Source organism: Mercurialis annua, linkage group LG6 (assembly GCF_937616625.2).
Source record: "Mercurialis annua linkage group LG6, ddMerAnnu1.2, whole genome shotgun sequence".
Classification (NCBI taxonomy): domain Eukaryota; kingdom Viridiplantae; phylum Streptophyta; class Magnoliopsida; order Malpighiales; family Euphorbiaceae; genus Mercurialis; species Mercurialis annua.
Window position 1 is genome coordinate 47152990 of NC_065575.1, and position 20517 is coordinate 47173506.

General features: G+C 29.7%; 3 protein-coding genes across 5 annotated transcripts; 2 read left to right on the forward strand and 1 right to left on the reverse strand.

The window, feature by feature from the left end:
• Window positions 1–5051, forward strand: LOC126686499 (uncharacterized). 3 transcript variants are annotated; one of them, XM_050380559.2, is made up of 10 exons: window positions 1–482; window positions 560–747; window positions 1705–1799; window positions 2119–2187; window positions 2387–2502; window positions 2592–2646; window positions 3360–3480; window positions 4020–4067; window positions 4181–4275; window positions 4509–5051. In XM_050380559.2, the coding sequence occupies exons 2-10, from the start codon at window positions 660–662 to the stop codon at window positions 4608–4610; spliced, it is 789 nt and encodes a 262-aa protein (XP_050236516.1). In that variant the 5' UTR covers window positions 1–482; window positions 560–659; the 3' UTR covers window positions 4611–5051. The 3 variants fall into 3 exon arrangements, with proteins under 3 accessions (XP_050236516.1, XP_050236514.1, XP_050236515.1); XM_050380557.2 differs by having other exon boundaries at window positions 2–482; window positions 1690–1799; XM_050380558.2 differs by having other exon boundaries at window positions 3–482; window positions 574–747; window positions 1690–1799.
• A 461-nt stretch (window positions 5052–5512) lies between these two features.
• Window positions 5513–7006, reverse strand: LOC126686500 (nucleoside diphosphate kinase B). The gene is made up of 4 exons (XM_050380560.2): window positions 6860–7006; window positions 6533–6581; window positions 5986–6217; window positions 5513–5810 (listed from the first exon to the last, which is right to left on the reverse strand). The coding sequence occupies exons 1-4, from the start codon at window positions 6908–6910 to the stop codon at window positions 5696–5698; spliced, it is 447 nt and encodes a 148-aa protein (XP_050236517.1). The 5' UTR covers window positions 6911–7006; the 3' UTR covers window positions 5513–5695.
• Window positions 7007–13818: 6812 nt separating this feature from the next.
• Window positions 13819–18532, forward strand: LOC126686233 (probable WRKY transcription factor 12). The gene is made up of 4 exons (XM_050380278.2): window positions 13819–14297; window positions 14367–14434; window positions 14739–14903; window positions 18274–18532. The coding sequence occupies exons 1-4, from the start codon at window positions 14103–14105 to the stop codon at window positions 18434–18436; spliced, it is 591 nt and encodes a 196-aa protein (XP_050236235.1). The 5' UTR covers window positions 13819–14102; the 3' UTR covers window positions 18437–18532.
• Window positions 18533–20517: the final 1985 nt, after the last annotated feature.

The following is a 20517-nucleotide window of genomic DNA, read 5'->3' on the forward strand; positions in this document are numbered from 1 at the left end:
CATTTATTTGTTTGCTAGAATCAATATTCTCTCAAAAATATCGTCGCCTCTTTTTTTTTTTCCTTCTACACCAAACTAAAAACATCCGAAACACCATGGACTTCTCCCTGTAACTTCCCCATGGACTCATTCTTTTAGATCTTCAAACCCTAAATTTTCTCTTCTTTTCTTTTTTTTATCTCAAATATTCTCGACATTTCCCTCAGGATTCTCTCTCATTTTACGTTTATCGGAGCTTCATTTTGATTTTGATTTTCGTTTTCATTTCATTCGATTTTTTTTTCATTCATCGAACTCTTCTTCTTCGTTTTCTTTGCTTAACGAAGAACTGTAATCTCTGGTTCTCCGTTCTTCGCATATTGTGCTATTTTGCGTTGTGAGTCACCTATTGCTGGTTGCGATCTGTTTTCAGTGCTAATTTTACCGGCATTTCGTAATCTGGATTTTTAGAGGAGCAGTTTCTCATTGTTTTGCGTGTCTAGGTAAGATCCTTATGATTTTAATGAAATTTGATTGTCTGAGTATTTTTTGCGTATTTTTTTGATTCGAGTTTGGTCAGGTTTTTGTTTTCAGTGGTGGATTTTGAAGGAGCTGTGCTGCTTAGGGTTTGTGAAATGGTAAACTGGATATAAAAGTTTTTAGAAATTAAATACAAGGAAATGGACGACAGAGGAGGGTCCTTTGTCGCTGTCAGGAGGATTTCTCAAGGTCTCGAACGTGGCAGTAACACCTGCCATTCAACTTCTGGTAATTTATATTTCAAATTCTTTCTCTCTACTCTGGAATTTTTCTGAATTTATTGCTTACTATTATTATTATTGTTTTGATATTTGGATATGTGAATCAATCAAGGTCAAGCAATGTGTCATTAAGTTAACCTTGCATTTTCAGGCTATAGCTTCATTCTTACTGATAAACATATTGTTTTGGTAGGTGAGCTTGATGGTTACATATTTTCTAATTAGTAATTTGTTCATTCATTAATTATTGTTTGGTTCGGTAGGTGATCTTTTTGTAAAATACTGATTTCTTCTTCTATTCACTCATTTCCTTTCGTCCTTTGGTTCTACTTCTGTTTATCTTAATGTCATTTCAAACTGCGAAAATTCTCTGATGTTCATATTCTTTATAAGATTTTGTTTGTTTAATTCAGAACTAATGTTCCTTAATGTTAGGAAAAAAAAGGATTTCAAGGTATTATAATTTACTTTTTTGTTTTTTAGATCAAACAGAGATGGTGTTGATAATTTATTTATCGACTTAATGAAGTTAAAAATATTAGAAATTAGTATGAACATATTCTTTTCTGAAAGATACTTTAGTTGATATCTCACTGCTCTGCATTTTTTTCTTGAGTTGGTTGTTCTGAATTACTGAAGCTATCAACAAAGCCTTTCATTGATGCATTAGGCATCTGTTGTTCCATGTTTTATTGTTCTGAATAAACATTATTGCATTTTAAGTTGATTTTACCTAATCTTGCAGGAAGTCTGTATTCCTTATTAAAATTGTGCTGGCACTTTTGCCTGCGAATAAAATTTGAAGTATGCTCATTGTCATTTTTCTGCTTGTACTGGGCAGTTAATGAGAATTAAGATGAGATTATATGATTTGAATTCTTTTCCATGTCGCCTTTTAGCATATCAAGCAAAAGTAGTTTTCATTAGCAGAACGTTTATTCTGTTTCAGCTGAGGTTGTGGCAGGATCAGCAGCGTGGCTTGGTCGTGGTCTTTCTTGTGTGTGTGCACAGAGAAGAGATAGTGAAGCTCGTCCTTCATTTGATTTAACCCCTGCTCAGGTATTTCGAATGTTTTATGATATGGGTAGTTTATAGTTGTTTTACTTTCCTTCCTCATGCTGCAGTTTTATGATATTCTGTGGGAAATTTTCTTATGAATTCAATAAAACAAAGTCTGCGATATGTGTTTTCCATTTTTTGTGTGGCTTGTATTATCCTCAACTTCTTCTCATGTTTGCAATGGGAATAATTTAGGCTACACCGCTACAGTCTTTAATCCTCAAAATACTCTTTGTTCTGCCTGCTTTCTGACAGTTGGTGATTTATTACTCATGGAATTTCTAACTTATTTTACTATTTTCCATGTAATTCTTCTCAGGAGGAATGCTTGCAGCAGCTACAAAGTCGTATAGATGTCGCTTATGATAGTTCAATTTCTGAGCATCAGGTACAACATCTGTTGACATCTAATTTTACTTTTTGTTTGATGCCAGATATTGTCCAATGGTCCATTACATATGTTGCTTGTTATTTTTACATAATTTTTAAGGGAACATAGTTTGTAAACATCGCTAGATATTGTTTTTCAAGCATGAAAGACTGCAATGCAAACTAATTCTTTTATACTATTGCTTATATTCTTTTAGGAAGCTTTGAGGGCTTTGTGGAATGCTGCCTTTCCTGAAGAAGAACTTCGTGGTTTGATATCTGAGCAGTGGAAGGAAATGGGTTGGCAAGGAAAGGACCCATCAACAGATTTTAGGTTAACTACTTTACCCTTAGTAAATTCCATGGTTGCTCCAATTTATCCATCAATTATTGATTTTTACACTTTTTAAATTTATTTTGTAGGGGTGGTGGTTTTATATCATTGGAGAACCTGTTGTTCTTTGCTAAAAGATTTCCAGTACGTATTTATCTCATTCCATTTGTTATTAGTTTGTGATTTTGAATCTCTTCATTTTATTATAGAAGTGTCCCTTCTTGCATAAGAACTAGGTGGATTTTGAATCTCTTCAGTTTGTTATTAGTTTGTGATTTTGAATCTCTTCCGTTTGTGTATCAACCAAATTCTATCAAACTTCTAAAGTTTGTGCTCGTTGTTCCTCGATCATTTGTCCACATTGCATATGTTAGCATATAAACTATTCCAATGAAATGTCTTTTTCTAAGCATAAAATAAGTGTTAAAATAATGAATTGACTGGTTATCAGGGTTTTGTGCTCCTGGCCCATCCGTACAAATTGAATGTCTTAATATAGTTGTGCTTGACTTAGCCTCATATACTATAAAACTATTACGTCTATGATGCTTTGTACAAAGCTTTTGGCTGAGTTGTGGCAAGGCTTCTCTTAGGTTATTGAGAAAACTTTGACATAATGGCATGCACCATCAACATTTGCTGAGTTCATGTGTCTGCATTTCTTGTATATGCAACAGTGTTGTGTTTAGAAGCATCACCTTAAATTGCCAATTCTGTTTGTGTGTTTGCATAAATATATGCATAGTATAATATTGCATTTGTCTGTGTTTATCATTTGCTTCATAGTTTTGGCCTTATGGGTGCAAAAAGGTGATTTGGTGCTGAATAAGCTTTCAATTTGTCACCTTTCTATACAGGCATCCTTTCAGGATCTCCTTCAAAAGCGAGAAGGTGATCGTTCCGTTTGGGAGTACCCATTTGCTGTAGCTGGTGTAAACATCACGTTTATGCTCATTCAGATGCTTGATCTTGAAGCAGGTTATTCTTTAACAACTATGACTCATTAAATTTTTTCATGATCCAAAGCACCATCGAGCGTATACCTGCCTATATAAAGTTTGTGATCCACTCATCTGGTCTCAATCTCTCTCTTCAATTATTTCATTTGTTTCCATCGTGACTTTAAGAGGAGAATTTTTTGGACTCCATTCGCAGATTGTCTCCATACCATCTTAAACCACAATTTTCTTTCTAAATTTACAAAACAAGGTGTATCACTTTCTTGTTGTGAACAGCTGTTCTATTGTGACGAGATCCTATTCGCGGGACTATAACATTTCTTGATACTGTTTTTCAGACCTTTTAATTATAAAATTAATATAAACTGTCTAAAACTCCATACTCCTTTGTAATCCAATATACAAACTGTCTAAAACTCCATACTAGACCAAAGTGATAAAATGTTTCAAACAGAAAAAGCTCAGTGAATTTCTTAACATTTATGGCACATCCAAAGCATAGTTTTGTATTGGAATATGATTGTTCTGGATAGTAAACTGTGTGCTTCATTTCTTCAGTCAAGCCACGAGCCATGGTGGGAGCAGTCTTCTTGAAGCTCCTGACAGGTATTTCATAGAGTTCCTGGTAGTGATAGAATCTTGAGCTTTAAAGTGCAATACTAGAAATAGAAATTTTAATACGATCATTATCAATATGTTTATGTTATTTTCCTTGACAGAGAATGAATCAGCATTTGATCTTCTCTACTGCATCACATTCAAGCTAATGGATCATCAATGGCTTAGCATGCATGCATCATATATGGACTTCAATGTAAGTTTCTTCCTCATATATGTCAAGTTTCTTTCCCATGAACTATTATTTCATATTTGCTAGCTAGCATCCAAGTTTTTCAAAGCCACCATGAATCATGAGTGTTTGTATCCTTATGTCTAATGTAAATATCTAAAGAGCCTTTAACAATCTTTGGATGCCATATAAAATTGATTTTGTGGATACACAGCTGCCATAAAAAGTAACTGTTTCTATTTTTTTTATGTTGCCAGACCGTTATGAAATCCACACGCCGCCAACTTGAAAGGGAGCTTTTGCTTGATGACATAACACGAGTTGAAGACTTGCCTTCTTTCGGCCTTCTTACACGATAGTTTAGCAGTTTGAGAGTTAACTGTTGTACCAGCAAGATTTGTGCCGGAGGCAGGCACATTGTCTTCTTTGCTTTTATTTCCTTAGATTACTATTGCCGCCCGTCTTCTACTTAACCACTTTAACTAAATGATTTTATGCAAGAAATGGTCATAGGAATGGTTTGTTGAGTTTGTCAAGTTGCTTCTACTGGGAAAAGAAAAGAAGAAAATCTCGAGTTTGTAAGGATAAAAGCATTAATGTATGAATGATTACGTTTAGGCTCCAAATAGAGCAGAGCAGTTCATATGTTGCATGTATGGAGAAGCTAAAGTTCCCAGTGGTTCTACAGAGTCATGTAGATCACTTTCATTTAGGTTTGAATGTTTGCTACCAATTTATAAGGTAGAGGTTCAAATGATTTCAATTTTAAATACCATAGCGTTGTGTGCCTTTTCATTTTCTGTGATAATGTGTATTATAAATGGGTATGCTTAACATCTGGAACATTAGATAACTTTATAGCTTGGCTTTGATCACAAGGCAATGCATATTCTAATCGGGTGAACGTGCTAACAATATACCAAAGCAAAAGCAATTTGAAGTTTCTGCACTCAGCACATTACTAACTGTTGATTTAATATCGTATTGACTCCACAAGTGTATCGTATTTAATTAGTATTAAATTCAATTCTATAAAACTGGTTTTTGATGATACTTTTTCTGTGCACTTGATCCTGTTAAAGTGCTATTTCTTTATTTAAGACCTTTTCTGTTCAATGAAAACTTGTATCAAGTTAATAAGCAAGAGCCGCCAGTACATTCAACAGGATGCAACGATCAAACAGGAAATTCACCAAAGCATGCAAATAACAATTAAGTAAATGCTGATGGCTCAATCAAATAAACCATAGAAAAAGGCTACTGAAAGGACAATCACACCAATAACTTTATAAGTAATTCTCATTTTTCTCATCAAAAGCTAAGACCTACATAGGTCGTTCTTAGCATATTAGAATAAGAAACTTCCTAAGTTCACGGATAAGCAAACATTATAAATAGGATAAATAAATTACTGGCAGCACACAAGAATTCAGCAGCCGATAGTTTACTCATAGATCCATGGGTTAAGACTGCTTTCCCAGCTCACAGGGCCCTCAGGGAACCAAAGAGCAATTTCCTTCCTAGCACTCTCAGTTGAGTCACTTCCATGAATGACATTCCTGTAAAGTGGAACAACAATTACACACTATAAAACATGCTTGAAGTTTCAATATATCGTGTAGAACAATAGAACGAAGTTGGCCAAATTGAATTTCATCCTTAAAAAAGAAAATAAGTGAAACCAAACATACAGTAGTGTTTATCAAATGAACAAGCAGATGTGAAATAAGATACCTTCCAATGTCAATGGCAAAATCGCCACGGATAGTTCCGGGAGCAGATTGAGCAGGGTTGGTAGCTCCAATAATTGTGCGGCCAGTAGTTACAACACTCTTACCCTCCCAAACCATAGCAACAACAGGGCCAGAGATAATGTAGTCCACAAGTCCACTAAAGAAAGGCTTGGCAGACAAATCTGCGTAATGCTTCTCAGCAAAGGATCGCTCCACAGTCTTAAGCTGCAAACCTAAATTCAAACAACGACCAAAAACAATTTTTAGCACCTAAATTCAATTAATAAAAAACAACTTTGCAATTTTTACACTTCACATACAACAGGACTACATCACAGTTTTTAGCATGTATTTTTTATTAATAATCAACTAGTACTGAGATACAGTTAGCAAACAAATCAATTTACTAATTAAAAAGAGTAGTACAGTCCTAAAACAATTTACTTAAATCTTTTTGAAGAATCCAAACACAATTTAATCAACAATAATAGCGATTTCAATCGGGACTTAAGAGACAATAAAACACGAAATTAGGCCAAACAAAGTACCTTTGAGGGAGAAACCTTTCTTCTCAAATCTGCTGATAATCTCACCAACCTGAAATGACAAGGTAATCAATCAGCTAACAGAAGCTAAACAAAACCACACAGGAAAACAAAGTCATTAAAAAATATCAGTATTGAACAGTCCGCCAAATAATCTATGCTCGATCTATATTTTGAAGATCTACAGCAACTTAAATTTGAAAAATTAAAAACCAAATTATTAAACAAACTTCCAAATCAATCATAGAGAGACAAACTAAAATTATGATAACATAAAAGAATTAACAAATTCTAATAAAATGATTAACAGAGAATATAAACAAAACTTACAAGGCCCCTCTGGACCCCATCAGGTTTGATCATGATGAAGGTTTGCTCCATTTTTAGCGTTTTTTTAATGTTGTACAGTTGAATACAAGAGAGAGCAAATACGGAAGAGAAGATGAAGGGAGCATAGTTTGAAGTATATGTAGCATCATGAAACCCTAATTGCATTGGAATATTCTCCCATTAGAACTCCGCTTGATTTTTAATACAAGACAACCCATTCAATATCAAGAAAGCCCATATATTTTTTTGGCAGGCCATACTTTTCTGAGGCCTGATCGGGAAACTATATAAACTGGGCCCTGGCTATGATCTGCTTCTCAAAACCCATGGCCACGAATAGGGATGGCAATGGGGAGGGGATTTTCTGTTCCCCGTGGGGACCCGCGCCTAATGGGGCGGGAAATTCCCACCAATTACTCCATGGGTACGGGGATGGGGGAAAATCATTCCCCAACCACGGGAATGGGAGGGGACGGGGAGTATAGTCCCCACCCCATGGAGATCCCCATCCCCGTCCCCATGGGGATCCGATTTATATTTATGTATATTTATATTACATTATAAATTTTAGTGTGTTATTTATAATTTTAAATAATTTAATTTATTTTTTTTATTAGTTTCTATTTAGTTATAAATATATAATATTATAAAAGATAATAGTATTTTTTATAATGATTTTTTTTAAATATCTTATAAAAATAATAAAATTATTTATAAATTACATTTAATTGTACGGGGAACGGAGATTCCCATGGGAATAGGGACGGGGATGATTTTATCCCTATTAATTAAATGGGGACGGGAATGGGGATTTCCCATTGACGCGGGATGGGGATGGGGATGGCTTCCCCGTCCCCACCCCGCCTCATTGTCATCCCTAGCCACGAACAAAATCTATAGCAAAAGGTGCACATACACCCTTACATTTTTGATAGAAAACATTTATATCCTTAAATTCTTACCCGGTGTGAGTAAGTCATTTCTATAACCGAAACATAAATAGAATTAATCTGACTGAATCGATTTTATAGTTTTAACAGTCAGATTGCACCGAGTTACAAATTAAAAATAGAAATACTATTTCATTAGAAATTAAATAAAATTTATATATACTTAAATATAATGAGTAATTAGTTCGATTTTAGCTAAAAAAGCTATATTTACTATTCAATATACACATATAATTTCATTTATATTTATTATAAAATTTATATAATATGTATGCTTTATATTATATTAGTTTACAAAAAATTGACCAAAAATTACAGAAGTGAAATCAAATAACATTAAAATACATGATTTGTTCATTATTCATATCAAATTAATTAGGAAATATAAAGGTATATTACTAAATAAATATAACCTTATTATTAATAATAAATTATTATTTTTCCAATGATAATTATTTTATACTTTTAATTATGACAAACATATTTAAAATTGAAAAAACAAATACTGATTAATTAATAAAGAATCCTAAATTGGTCTCAAAGAATTCAAATTTAATATTCTTCATTGTAGATAGTGAATTAATGAAGTGGAAAAGAGTGAGTGTGCATTTTTGATGTGTTGATAGCCTTAATAAGGACTTAAAAAGAAAAAAGTGGGTAAAGAATGAGAGGTCTCAGCTAAAAAGAAGCCAAACTAAAAAAGAAAAGAATTTTAGAAGTGGGAACCACGAAATATGTGATGGCCTCACTCTACCATCATTAAATTTGGAAGATTGATTGAGAAAGGTCATGATTGGTACATAGAATTCACCCCCAAAATTTCTCTTATTGCTTCCAATTATAATCTTTTATTCATTACTCCTTTGATTTTCGTTTTTTAAATCATCAACTTGTCGGATCCCTAACCCTAAACCTTGCTTTTTCTTTCATTTCCTTAACTTGATTCGTCTACTCTTGAGTTACGGAATCTGGTGACCACCCTCTAGAGCCGTAAATAAATCGAACCGCTCGTGAATAGTTCCGTGTTCAATTTGATAAATTTTGTTGATTAGAGTTCAGTCGTGAATCTAAATAAACGAACTTTAACTTTAATTTATGTTCATTTATACAAACAAATTGAACTTGAATTAAGTGATATTTAACTCGTTTACTTGCCGAACGAGTTGTACATGAGCTTACGTGCCAAATAAACTCGCAAACAAATTTGTATGTGAACTCGATTATAAACTCGTAAACTAGCTCAATTGAGTACTCGTAAATGACTCTAAACCCCTAAAATGATATATCGATTAAAACTATGTTATTTTTATTTAATTAATCGAGCCTTGTCCATGTTCGTCTTGCTGTGTGTTTGTTCATTTTGGTGCAAAACAGCTTGAAATCGAGCTCAAGTCCTTGCAGTGACGAAGCTAGCCTTAAAATTGAGGTAGGGCACAAATTAAATTTTAAAAAATTAAAACGATAATTATAACTAAAATATTAATTTTCTAATTTTTTTAATGTAAGATAAAATAGAAACTAAAGAAACGTATTACAAAATTTACAAATTTATATTTAAAAGCTTACTTTAAGTTGAAATCTGATGAACGGTGCTAAACTTTTAAATGAGTATATGAGAATTAAAAAAATTAATGAGAAAATAGTTATATTGTTGAGTTGCACATCATGTGTATTTATAAATATTAAATTTACCGTAATAACTAATGAGAAAATTATAAATTATTGAGTTACTCATGCACACACTTTCTAACCTTACTAGTATTTTAGACTCATTCAAATTCAATATTATTGTTATAAGATAGTGGAGTTAATTCCATGAATTTTTTTTATTAAATTAACTAAAAATGTCCTAAATTGCAGACTGCTTGTTAGTTATATTTTGCAAATTTGATTACGTCTAATGAGTTAATCCATTAGTCTAGGTAATAAATCTTTTTAAGTGAGGCCTCCGTCCCTGAGTTTTTGAACTTTTAAATGATCAAACTCGAGTTCGGTTCATTTAGCTTTTAAATAAACGAGTTTGAGCTCAACTCGTATAACATTTAAACGAACAAACACGGCATGAATTTCGAGCCGAGCATAAATAATATAAAATTAAAATAACGCAAATCTATCTTGTTGTGCTCTTTCAAATAAATTTCTCCCATTTGGCTTATATATACACATGTATATCTAACAAGTGTATGAGTGTGCATTCATTTAAACCAAATTGAATTATAATTTTACTTTTTCTTAGCTAAACCAAAGAGAATTTAACAAACTTTCAAACCAAATTAAATTAGTTGGTTTGGTTTATTCCAAATCTTAATTAAAAAAGTTTTTGTGTCCAAAAAAATTAAATCAAACCAAATCAAAGAGATAAATTTGATTGAATAGTTAGATTTAATGTGATTTCTGCATATCCCTAAACAAGTAAGACAGTAATGTAGGTCACATATGAGCTGACATGTTTTGCAATTATTATGACATACAGAAGAAGTCACTTAAATTTGTCACCCATTTCTATTTCTCTGATGCGATACCTTCTTTTTTGTCATCTGGACTGCAATTTCATTATCATCACTCACATAACACTAATTTCTAATGTAAATTATTAAATGGTTATGTATAAAATAAATTTTAGACTCACTATTTGTCTCTTGATTTATACCTCAGAATAACGTGAATTATACTATATGTATGAGATCGTAAAATGATTAACTGCCGGACGATTATAAACTCAAAGATTTGGAGTTAGATTAGGATATCAGGGTGACGATTTATTTGCCGGGTGATTTCTCCATGTTATATTACTTTTAGCAGAAAAAGAAATCTTAGGTTTTGTTTGATTTTATTGTAAGAGAGATGTGAAATGAAAAGAAAGGAAATAATTTTCTTGAACCGACCACGGAATAAAAAGAATCTTATCAGAAAATTATGATCATCTTGCAAATGGAATTTAGTGTCTCAGAAAACAATAATAAAAGCTAAATATATTTTGTTTGGCTAAGCAGTAGTGTGATGATGATGATGAACAGCTGAAGTTGATTGACATTTCTCTTAGATTCCAGCCTGCCGTTCAATAAAACAAGTGCCTAGGGTTACCTCAGATATGACTACAGTCTTTTGCAATTAAAGTTAAACAAACATGGGGCTTCTTAAAAAAATTCTCCAATCATACATAATCTATATATGTCAAATGCAGTTAATATATTATATTCAGAATTGATAAAAAAAAAGTAAAATAATTTATGAATCCGTAACTATACACACAAACACACACCATATTCTTTAAATTCTGAAGATTTCACAAAAATAACATAAAATCAATCAACCTTTTTATAAATATACTTTTTTTTAAATTCAACTTATACCTCTTCTTTTTCCATTGTGACTAAAAGGCTAAATGTTTTTATTTAGTATTTTTCGTACTAGAGATATATTATATATTAGAGATATATCCGTAATATATTTTTAAGGTATTTGATATTCTATGATATAACTAGAAGGGAAAGTAAAAAGTGTGAAAAAAAAAATTAGGATGAAATTTTATGTTTAAAATGTAGTTTAAAAATTAAGCAGGTTTTTGAATAGTTTTGCGATTCTTTTTACATCTTATCACTTTGGTCAAGTATTTTCCAAGGGTTACTAAATAACTTATGATTCTTTTGAAAACGATAAAGTATATAAAATTTATATGGTGTTTATAATATTGTGCTACGTTAGATTGGACACATTTCAAAATAGTTATTGATTTATTTGGTACTTAAAATAATATTGAACTAAACCGATAAAATTTAAAAAATTATGATACATTTAATAAACGTATATAGTAATTCTTTTATCATTACAGTATAATTAATTTATTTTTGCTGAAAGTTGATAAATATTTGATTGAAGGCTAAGCATCCGATTTTGCTACGGTGGTCAGTATGTGCCCATCTCTAAATCTAATGGGAAAAGTTGAAAAATACTTGATTTTGTTAAAATAATCTCAAAAATGCTTATGTTCGTTTTTATTTGCGGATAATACTTACAAAAGAAAATAAATTACACCTAGCACTTGATTTAATAAAAACATTAAACCTAACACTTAAAATCTTATTTCTCTAAACTCTAAATCCTAAATTATACTAAACCCTAAACCCTAAATTATGCTAAAGCCTAAACCCTAAATCCTAAACTCCAAACTCTAAACCCTAAAACATGCTAAACTCTAAACCCTAAATTTTAAATCTTAAACGCTAAACCTTAAATCATGATAAACCCTAAATCATACTAAACCCTATATCCTAAATCTTAAACCCCAAACCCTAAATCATGTTAAACCCTAACCCTAACCTTAAAATCATAAACTCTAAACCCCTAAAATCCTAAAATCTAAATTCTAAATCTTAAAAAATGGAGTTAAATGTTGGATGAATAAAAAAATGAAGTTAAATGTTGGACGAAATAAAAAAGTTGGGTTAAGTGTTGGATGAAATAAAAAGGTGAAATCAAGTGTTGGATGAAATAAAAAGGTGGAATTAAGTGCTAGACGAAATAAAAAGGTGGAATCAAGTGTTGATAGAAAAAAAAAAAGATGCTCAAGTATTTTTAAAATTATTTTTGATAAAGTGCTGAGTCTAATTTCCTCAAATCGAATCTCTTGGACATAGAGGCCCTTCATATTTTGGCATTGGAACTGGATTTGGCAGCATTTGAGAGGCCACCTCCTTTTTCAATTACCTGTCTACTCATTGCCTCCTCAGACTTATTTTCCCAACATTGCCTTTCTTTTACATTTTATCAACATTTCTACAAAATTTGCTGCCACAACAACAACCACACCATCCTCTTCTAATCTTTACATCAACGTTTCAATATTAAATGAAATATTTATTCAATTCCAATAGTGCTATGTTTCTAATGAGTGATCAATTTTGTTTTCAGTTTTCATCCTTTGAAGAGTGTGATAATTGATAACTTTAAACCAAAAAAAAAAACAAAGTTTATGTACAATCATCAATTTTTCAAAAAAAAAAATCATTCAGAAATTTATTTTTATTAATGCCAACTCATATAATGACTAGATCCTTTTTGGATGATAAGGACAGCCAAAGGCATAACCTTCTCCATTCCACATATATAATCTTTTTTGATTTCGGGTCTTTAACTGGTCATGCATATAACAAACCCAAACCCTAATACTTAAAATTCACAATCTATAAACCAAGAACGAAATCAACCTGTATTAATTTTCATGATATTTAAGAATATATATTATTTGATAAGTATTTTAATTATATTTTATGTATATTATTAAAATAATTTAGTTTTTGTAGTTTTACACGTATTTTTTTCAAAATTGTCTTAATGTACATATGTTAATTAAATAATTTTAAATCAAACTAGAATGGTGTTTACTTTTAAAAATTAAATTAAAATTGACAAAATTAATAATTTTAATTAGATTTATAGAAGGTTGAAAAGATTGAATTCACATAAAGTCAATGTTCCCCACTGAAAATGCAAGAAATTGTGGATGTACAATGGGGAAAAATGGAACGCGTATATGGGAGAACGAAACGTGTGGTAGGATAAATAATAAAACAAAAATTATGTCTTGAACATAGTATTAAACTTGCAAGTTATTGCACTGCCATGATACCACAGATACCGTTTCGTCTAATTAGCTAGACCATAATTCTTAAAATTTTCAATATATAAATCAAATGAGATTTAAAAAAAAACAATCAATTAATCTGACACTGTCAGTTTAAAAATATACAACACGAGATCAGATTATGGTATTAGAATTATGAATTTAAATTATTTAATTAATTAGTGACAAATGAATAATAATAATAATAATAATAGATTAGAGTCGCTCATCTCGCATATAAAATCAATTAGTGTCCAACCACATCCAAAATATACAAATTTGAATGATTTTAGATTTGAAAATGAACTCCTCACTATTATACACTCAATATTATATTCATCTTAATATTAGGATATTTTATTACATAAATGATAAACCTAAGAATTTCACAAACCTAAGATCATAATATAATGGTCCATAATTTCATGGTAGAAAACCAAATATTCCCTTAATTATTTGCAGCTACTGTTGTTATTCATAGGAGAGAGAGAATATAAGTGTTTTATTTTGGGTAGAAATATAGGAGAAGATTAACAACAAATAATCTGAAACATTCTATTCCACGTTTACTTGTTGACCACACTCCTCCACCTTCTGCAACACCACCGCCGCAGTTCTTGCTTGCCGCCGATAGGAAGTTAGAAGAAGGAATTAATAAGCTCAAGAATTAATGGAAGGAAGAGAGAGAGAAGTTCCAAATTATGAAGTCCAAGTGACGTCGTTTTCTACGCCACATGAAATGGGATTTGTACAATTTGAAGAAAACCATGTTTTGAGCTTTTTAGCACCGTCGCACTCTCAACCTCTGAATTCCACAACAACCACCGCCACTACTCTTATAGGGTTTAGTAGTCATAACGACCAGGTTTGTTAGATTCTTTCATTAAGGTCTTCATCAACACAATATTATTTAGTATTTTATTCTTTGTTATAGGTCGATCCAAAGGCTACTCATGAAGAAAATTGCACTGCTACTGCAAACGATGCCAACAATAATTCTTGGTATTAATTATCTTCTGCTCTTCTTTTGTTTATTATCTTTTGTTTTCTTCATCATTCATATATATGAAAAATACTTGTGCATATATCATATGCCAAAAATATTCATCATTATCAACACAATCTAAAGAGCCCACATGCCGAAGGGACAGTGCTATAGCTATAGAGTCATGAAAAGTCTTGATACACATAATGCTCAAATCCACCATTTCTTCAAGCTTGTTGTGTATCTGATTTTTCTCTTCACTTTTGACTTTATTCGTCTGATCAATGGATAAAAAGGCTGAATGTTTTTACATTTTGGCAGGTGGAAGAGCTCATCATCTTCAGATAAGAGCAAAATGAAGGTGAGGAGAAAGTTAAGAGAGCCAAGATTCTGTTTTCAGACAAGAAGTGATGTGGATGTTCTTGATGATGGTTATAAATGGAGAAAATATGGCCAGAAAGTTGTTAAGAATAGCCTTCATCCTAGGTAATTCACTCTCTTCAATAATTAACTATTTCAATCAAGCAGCTACCCACAGCATTAATGTTTCTAATTATTTCATTATTCAAATCTAATTTCATCTTACTCATTTCCTTACAAAAGCTGCTTAATTTCCATATAAGAGTACGAGCTTTTTACATGCAGGTTATATTAACAATATTGGCATTATTTATTATTATGTATAAAAAAAAACAATGGCATTAATTGACAGTTTCTTAAAATTATTTTGAGCCTTCCTGTTTAGTGTTTAGTGTTTACCCTCCCTATTGTAAGGAAACCACTCAGTTATGACAGTAGAAGTTTGAGTTGAATGAAAACCCTAACCGTCTCAAATCAATATTAAGCAATTTATAGGAACTGCATGAACTAGCACTAACCAATAATTGATCCTGGTATTCATTGATTAACTCATTTTGACATTCTTATAAAGTTTTCATTCATTTCAGAGTCATATATAAGATATTATTTGAAAGAGAATTTCAGTACCAAAAAAGGTTAAATATGTGTGAGGCTAGGCAAAATGATCTTTTATATCCACAATTTGGACCTATTTTTTTAAATAAATTTTAAGAAGATAATATGGACATTCTGCTCCTTAATTTTACGGACAATTATACTCAAGCCTGAAATTATACTTATTTTTGAAATTTATTTTGTATTTTTTTTAATTCTATGAATAATTATTTTACACAATTGCTCTTTTATTTCAATTTAGTAAGAATTATTTGAATTTAAAATGAAAATTATTAAATTCGGAGCTGCATATATCTCAATTTATAAAATTGAAAAATCTGAATGTTTAAATTATTTTTAAGGATATTATATATTTAATAAATTGGTCAAAACTATGGATATAAAAAATTATTTTGCCTTATATTTTACTTTTACATAATGGTTATCCCATAGTTAGCTTTTTGCATTTTAATAAAGCCTAATACCTCAAAAAATCTCGACCTTTTAGCCCATTTTCAATTCTACTCTGACGTTGAAAACTGGTCAAATTTACGTTATTTCGCATTTTCTCGTTTCAATTATACCCTAATTTTTTAATTTCAATTTTTTTTAATTAAATGATGAAATTATTTAATTAACTAATTAAGTTTAAAGATAGAATTAAATTTATTTCCATTCAAAAAAGTACAAATAAGTCTTTTATTTTTAAAAACTAACTAAAAAACATAATCAAATTAAAACTAATTTAAATTCTTAATTTATTTAACAAAATCTAAATAAATTTTCAACATATACAGTTAATATATGCCGTGGAGAACGTTTTTTAATTTTTTCCAAACAAAAAAAAACATCAATTTAATATTTAAGGGTACAATTGAAACACAAAGATGCAAAATAGAGTAAAATTGACCAGTTTTCAACGTCGGGGTAGGATTGAAAATGAATTAAAAAGTCGGGAGATTTTGAGACATTAAGCCTTTTAATAACCCGATATTTTTTTTTCAAATAACATGAGGCTATCTTACAAATCCAAGTTAATTTTATCTATGTGGCAATCATCGGCCACATATATAAAATTTGACATAAATTGATCAGATTATTGTGTTTTGGGAAAAATGAATGTCACATTACTAAATTATACTTCCTCCGGTTTATAATATATATATTTTTTTTCATTTATAAATATTTATCACTTTAAAATATCAAGAGAATTTATTTTTTTAAATTTATCCCCGTCAATAAATAACTTAGTGGGACTAAAAGAATTAGTCAAATCTAAAAAAATAGTAATTAATATGAACATTTTAATAAAAACTTATAAAAATTAAAATATATTATTCTATTATTTTCTTAATTCATATAAAATAAATAAATATAACAAATATTATGAATCATAAAAAATAATTAATTATAATATGTTGAGAACCGTTTTGTAAAAATATTTGGATAATGCACAAATATGGATAAATATATAAGATTTTGCATCCACTATGGATAAACCTATAAATGGTACACACTCAACCCTCTTTTAATTGTCATTTTTTCAAAATATACATATTAAAGAAGTTATTAATATTTCATATTAATAACAAAATAACCAGTCATTCATATACTATGTTAATAAATATTTTTAATCCCAAGATGCAAGTGAGTTGGTAAGGCGCTTTCCTTACTTAAGTGAGGTCGCGGGTTCGAACCGTACTCATGTATGCAGCCGTTTAAAATTTGGGGTCAGAGTTTTACCTTCCGCAAGGGACCTATCCAGTTCGAATGGAAATTAGTCTGAATGTGGAAAGTTTAAAGGTGCCGTTTTATAGTTGAAACCCGTTGAGGATATCAAAAAATCGAAAAGAAAATTCTATTTACATCTACTAACTATATTAAAGGACCATAATGAAAAAAATATTAAATTTTGCCATTGAAATTTGTAATAGACAAATATTTTGAAAAAAAAAACTTTAAAAAATTATAATTATAACGGAAGAGTAGGAATATACTTGATTGAAAAATGAAGATTCAAATATAACATAAAAAAATTCAGTGCTGAAAATTCGAATTATATAGTAGTTTTTTTTTTTTTTGAAATCATCAAATCTCATTAAATCGAATATGAAACAGTTACATTTGTAAGAAATTCGGAATAATTCGAAAACTAAATTCGATGACCTGACATGGAACAGACAACATGCTGCCTGATTCGCAGATCTTACTTACGAAAATAAAAATAAATTATTAATTGTTTCGCTAAATAAGTGCAGTCTTCGATCACTCGTCGATCAAAACTTATCCAATCACCCACAAACTCAGAGCATTCCATTCAATCACCACTTGATAACTCCTTCATAAAAAAGAGACAGCAAACTCCTACATAAAAAGGAGATAACAAACCTTTCACAGAGAAAGGACAACAAACCTTTCATAATGAAAGGGCAACATAAAACATTCAGAAAAAAAACAAACAATGAAAAACAAATAAAACTAATATAGCTCATAAACGATTTCATTTTATTGATGAAAGATCTTCGATCTATCTTCACTTCTTGGTAAATGAATTGCGCTTCGTTGATAGGTTTTAATCCATCAAAAAAATGAAAAAGAGTCGCTATTTATTATATTCTATCAAATTAAAATAACATAAATAAAGGGATGGCTACCGTCAACAACAAAAATCAAACCATTGACGGCAGCCGGAGAAGAAATAAGAAGAAAACTCTTGGCGGCTAGGGTTTTTTTAGAGAGAAAAAAGAGGTTTTTAGCCGTGTGTGGTAATTATATAGTATAGTATAGTAGTTAAAAAGAGCTTAAATTTCATGTTTTGATGGCAACAGAATAGGAAATTAATTGGTGCTGACTCAGCTGAAATGCATATAAATTAAATAGAGATGAGTTATTTGTTTGACAGAAGTTACTATCGGTGTACTCATAACAATTGTCGAGTGAAGAAAAGAGTTGAAAGGTTATCGGAAGACTGTCGAATGGTGATCACAACATACGAAGGCAGACACAATCACACTCCATGCGATGACTCCAATTCATCTGACCACGAATGCTTTAATTCTTTCTAATCCTTCAATTCTTATATTATAATGTTCTTTTTTTTTGTAACTAATATCAATATATGCATCCTCCTGTCATAATATATATTTGTCTATTGCTTTTGATGTTCTTTTTTTCATGCTTCAGAGAAAAGGTAATTTGTGAAAGTGAAGATTATAGGAAAAGTCTCATAGTTCATAATAATTTGGAGTATCGATTTTTATTTCATTTTATCTATGAAACATTAATTTATTATAATTTAGCTATCGAATTTTAAAATTACAAAAGACGAGAAAGAACATGAGAACTTTTTTTTAATAATTTAGGTAAAAACTGTATGCTTTTCACTTGAAAAAAAAATTACTACAACAGAGTAAGTGAAAATTGAGATATTATTATAATTCATCTGCAGTATGTTTAAACTCGTAGGCAAAACACCATAAAAATGGAGCTGGCTTAGACGTTTGAGATTAAAATTTAGAACCATAGTAAAAGCAAAATAAATTTATGTATTCATAATTATATAACTAAATTGATATTATTGATTTTTAAAATAATTTTAACACTTTGACTAGTCAATTCTATAACTTATGACAATTATATTTAAAGAACAAATAAACAAGACGAAGAGTTTAATTGATAAAAATAAAAAATAATTATGATAAATTAGTCTAATTTCTGAATTTTTATAATTTTTTTAAAATATTAATTCTTGTTACTGATAATATACAAATTTTCATAAAAATAATAGGATATATGTAATCAAAAAATATTTGGAGACCTTTAACCTTTGAAATAAAAAAATTATTTGTCACAAAATTGTCATAAAGCAATATATATCAAGTGAAATTGTATATTAGTATAAAAATATTTTATAATATACAAATTTCACAAAATTTAGATTATTATAATTTTTATTTTCTTTATATTAATTTTATTTATAGCATATGTAAATTTTATTTATTATTTATGTAAGGTAAATCACATGATAAATAATATGTTTTCTTTCTTAGTATATGGATTATTATATTTTTATTAGGATAGATTATAGTATAAAGCTATTAATATATTTATTTTTGATACATATATATCTCATCTATTTTTAATTTATTATAAATATATTTATATATTAAATTTAATAAATTTTGATTTCTTGGGGTATGTAAGGATACATTTTTATTTAATGTATATTACTATCGTATAGCTGTATATTTATTTATTTATTTATTTCATATGTATTTAAGCTATTTGAAAAAAGGAAAAATATCAATTATGCCCCTAAAATTTAATCTTAGAATCATCTATGTCCTAATAGTTTGGAAATATGCAAACAAGCCACTGACGTATTTAAATGGACTCCTATAGGCCACTAACGTTTGGCCCCTAATGGTGTTAAGTGTGAGAATTTAAAGAAACTCATGTAAAAATATTAGTGGCTTATTTGTACCTTTCCCTACCATATGGATATAGGTGAGCATTGGTTTAATTATTAGGGGTATATATATGACCTTTCCCCTTTAAAATATAAAGCAATATAATTCTTCTAGAAGTCTATTTAATATTTATTTTTAATTTATGTAGATCAATGTCAACATGCATGAAAAACGATATTTTAATTTTAACTCTCAAATATAAATATTATATTTTTCATTATAATAAATCTCATTTAAATTAACTTTTAATTAAAAATAATTAATTATAGAACACTTTTACAAAGTACAAACAAATAAAAAAACAGTTCAAATTCTATTTATGGAGCAAACAATCATGAGAAAAATTAATAAGTACCATATATGTCTATATTAAATTAGATTTTTACTGTTGACAAAAAAAAAGTTGATGACATACTTTTTAAGTTTTCAAATTGCACAAATAACTTTATAATATTTGAGAATTACTTTCAACTATAAAAAAAAGGAAGAAAGCGGTTACAAGAATCAAAATTTCCTATAAAGTCTCAAAGCATAAATATATAGCAATTAATATTTAAGGATCTCTAATAATCCTTAATTATAGTAACTGATAATTTAAATTATATGCCATAAACGGCAAAAGGGAAACCAAAAAAATAAAATGATTAAAAAAATGAAAACAACAAGCATTTGAGAAA

What these genes read in the sequence shown, in the direction of transcription:
- LOC126686499 (XM_050380557.2), top strand. Translation starts at nt 660, where the DNA reads ATGGACGACAGAGGAGGGTCCTTTGTCGCTGTCAGGAGGATTTCTCAA. An exon ending in GACCCATCAACAGATTTTAG is followed by an intron (nt 2,503 to 2,591) that starts GTTAACTACTTT and finishes TTTATTTTGTAG; the next exon opens with GGGTGGTGGTTTTATATCAT. An exon ending in CTTCTTGAAGCTCCTGACAG is followed by an intron (nt 4,068 to 4,180) that starts GTATTTCATAGA and finishes TTTCCTTGACAG; the next exon opens with AGAATGAATCAGCATTTGAT.
- LOC126686500 (XM_050380560.2), bottom strand. Translation starts at nt 6,910, where the DNA reads ATGGAGCAAACCTTCATCATGATCAAACCTGATGGGGTCCAGAGGGGC. An exon ending in GAAAGGTTTCTCCCTCAAAG is followed by an intron (nt 6,218 to 6,532) that starts GTACTTTGTTTG and finishes GTTTGAATTTAG; the next exon opens with GTTTGCAGCTTAAGACTGTG. An exon ending in TTTGCCATTGACATTGGAAG is followed by an intron (nt 5,811 to 5,985) that starts GTATCTTATTTC and finishes TCCACTTTACAG; the next exon opens with GAATGTCATTCATGGAAGTG.
- LOC126686233 (XM_050380278.2), top strand. Translation starts at nt 14,103, where the DNA reads ATGGAAGGAAGAGAGAGAGAAGTTCCAAATTATGAAGTCCAAGTGACG. An exon ending in TTAGTAGTCATAACGACCAG is followed by an intron (nt 14,298 to 14,366) that starts GTTTGTTAGATT and finishes TCTTTGTTATAG; the next exon opens with GTCGATCCAAAGGCTACTCA. An exon ending in GATGCCAACAATAATTCTTG is followed by an intron (nt 14,435 to 14,738) that starts GTATTAATTATC and finishes ACATTTTGGCAG; the next exon opens with GTGGAAGAGCTCATCATCTT.